This window comes from Triticum dicoccoides, chromosome 2B, assembly GCF_002162155.2.
Source record: "Triticum dicoccoides isolate Atlit2015 ecotype Zavitan chromosome 2B, WEW_v2.0, whole genome shotgun sequence".
Lineage (NCBI taxonomy): Eukaryota > Viridiplantae > Streptophyta > Magnoliopsida > Poales > Poaceae > Triticum > Triticum dicoccoides.
The window spans coordinates 8,328,039-8,330,726 of NC_041383.1; the positions used below are offsets into that span (position 1 = coordinate 8,328,039).

Here is a 2,688-nt window from a genome sequence, read left to right on the forward strand (position 1 = left end):
AGCAGGAATTCCCCTTTATTTATTAGCAACAACATAACACAGAATATTTAGCTTATATTTTATTCTCGCGGCTACATACGTGGTTTTGGAACTAACACCAGTTTCTCCTTTCGACGCACGGTTAGCCCAAACACCTCTGCCATATCAACGTCCTTTCTCTCAACCCCGGCTGGCAGTTCCCAATCAAAATGGTACATGAGATTAGCCAACATAAGCTCGATATTGGTGATTCCGAGGTTTATACCAGGGCACATCCTTCGTCCTGCCCCGAACGGCAAGAACTGGAAATCATTCCCCTTGAAGTTGACATGCACAGCGCTGCCTTCGTCTATAAATCTTTCTGGCATGTATTCTTCCGCGTCCTCCCAGGAGTTGGAGTCCCTACCAATGGCCCATACATTGACGAGGATGTGCGTTCCAGCAGGAACCATGTACCCAACGACATTGCAGTCGCCCATGGCAAGGTGTGGAGGAAGGAAAGGCGCAACAGGATACAACCGGAGTGACTCCTTTATAACTGCCCTTAGGTATGTCATCTTGTCGATGTCGGTTTCACTGACAGTTTCTTGTCCTAGGGGTACGATGCTCCTCACCTCGTCTTGTAGCTTCCTCATCAGGCATGGCCTCCTCATGAGCTCGGCCAAGGTGAATTCGAGGGTGTTAGATGACGTGTTTGTTAAACCAAAAAATACATCCTGTGGATATGAATGAATTAATTAGGATACTATGTAAGATATATATAAATATCAATATATAATTTGGAAGCTATTATTTCTACTTACCGTTAATAGAGCTTTAATGTGATCTCTTGTGAGACCGTACTCCTCCTGAGCAGACAATAGGATATCTAAGAAGTCGCCACCCTTATGATCAAATGTGGACTTTCCCTTGCTCTCATGATCATCAATCAGCTCTTCTAGCAAATCGGCCCATCTATGCCTCACTCTCTCAGCCTTTGCACAAACTGCTCTTTTAAGCACTCCTACCCTAGTCAATATTGGAAAGTACTCCTCCACGTTGAACCCTCCTAGCAGCCGTGAGGTATCGTTGGCAAGGTCCTGGCACAACTTGCTCCGTCTTTGTTTCAGGAAGGACTCCCCCGACACGATGCGACACGCCATGTCATACGCGAATGACCTGAGCAGCTCACTCATGTCCAAAGTACCACCTACTGCTGCGGCATCACTGATCTTTGCCATCACTATGCTCACCTAGATGTCATGCATCTTAAAACATAAGAGAAGCTAACATTTATGAAACTCTTAGCTGACGGAAAATTGAAAACTTATATTATTTTTCTTCGCATGATCTAAGGTTAATTTTGGTTACAAATTATTTTTGAATGTAAATTCAATATGACGGTTTTTATTTGCATGGAAGCGACTTTGCTAGTGGTCCGACCCGCGAAACCGTGAACCCGTGGGTCAATCAGTTCACTCAGTGGTCCAGTCTCTTAGACTACAGTTGCGGGAGTGAGTTGCGTGCGTTAAACTATATGCTCCTAATGGTGTTAAGTGGTTGCTTCAAATGCTTCAAGGTTATGATCTTTGTTGCATGTGAGTTGGTGACTATTGCTATGACTTGAGACGATTGACATAAGACCAGATCACGCCCCCACATTTTATTCGGAAATGAGTACTTTAATATTTGTAATGCAAAAACCATTTTTTCTTGGCTTGGAGGGTCGGAAATTTGTAGGACTAGATTTTACAAGAGATTTCTGTCAAAGACGGGAAGACTACAAGAATTACCTCATCCATGACGGCGCTGCGGAAAAAACGCACCTTTTTAGCACTCAACATGTGAGTGGTGGCGAGCTTCCTTGCCTGCCGCCAGTACTCGCCATATGGCGCGAAGGCGACATCGGATGCGCCGTACATGATGATGTCGTTGACCAGGGAGCGGGGCCTCGACGCCATCATGTGGTCGTGTGTGCGCAGCACCGCCTCGGCGGCACGCGGTGAGGACACGACAAACGTCGGGACGACACCGAGGCGGAGGAGCATCACGTCGGGGCCATGCCTCCTGGCGAGGCCGCGGAGGGAGACGTGTGGGAGGGAGCCGATGAGGTGCAGGTGCCCGATGATGGGAAGTGCCGGCGGCGAAGGTGGGAGCTGGAGGCAGTCTTCTCCCTCGTGCTTATGTTTTTTTCCTGCCTTCCCAGTGAACCAGTAATGCACAAACAAGAGGGAGAAGGGGAAGAGCAATAGAAACCATGCCATGATGAATTACTTTGTGGAGCTCTGCCGGCGAAATTGGCTCGTTGAAAAACTTAGTTTGTCATTGCAAAGCTCGAGCTGTTGCTTATAAGCTAGCCAGGGGAAGTAAAAACACAAAAAATCGTCACGGGTTCTGGTGCCTGGAGCAAATAGTTCCTGTGTGTACAATGTTGTCAGTCACGGGTCATTCTCAATGCATTCTGGATCTGAGATCCGACAACGTAGCTTTCATTCCCCAAAAAACAGACAAGGCAGTCTTGGACTCTAGCTACGTGCTGTACCAATTATTTTCTTACTCTTCAGAAAGATCTTACTCTTCAAAAGATCTGTGGAAACACCAGCCATATCAACAACGCAACCCATTTTTTTGGTATACTTGATGGGACTTTTTTTCTTGACTCAACAATAATCTGATATCAAATCGATTGCATATGAATAATAAAAACGCTGGATTAGAATGTCCTGACTT

General features: G+C 46.2%; 1 protein-coding gene across 2 annotated transcripts; it reads right to left on the reverse strand.

The window, feature by feature from the left end:
- On the reverse strand, window positions 1–2,290 carry LOC119361717 (indole-2-monooxygenase-like). Of its 2 annotated transcripts, none has more exons than XM_037626845.1 (3): window positions 1,785–2,290; window positions 783–1,211; window positions 1–695 (listed from the first exon to the last, which is right to left on the reverse strand). In XM_037626845.1, the coding sequence occupies exons 1-3, from the start codon at window positions 2,220–2,222 to the stop codon at window positions 72–74; spliced, it is 1,491 nt and encodes a 496-aa protein (XP_037482742.1). In that variant the 5' UTR covers window positions 2,223–2,290; the 3' UTR covers window positions 1–71. The 2 variants fall into 2 exon arrangements, with proteins under 2 accessions (XP_037482742.1, XP_037482740.1); XM_037626843.1 differs by having other exon boundaries at window positions 1,752–2,290.
- Window positions 2,291–2,688: the final 398 nt, after the last annotated feature.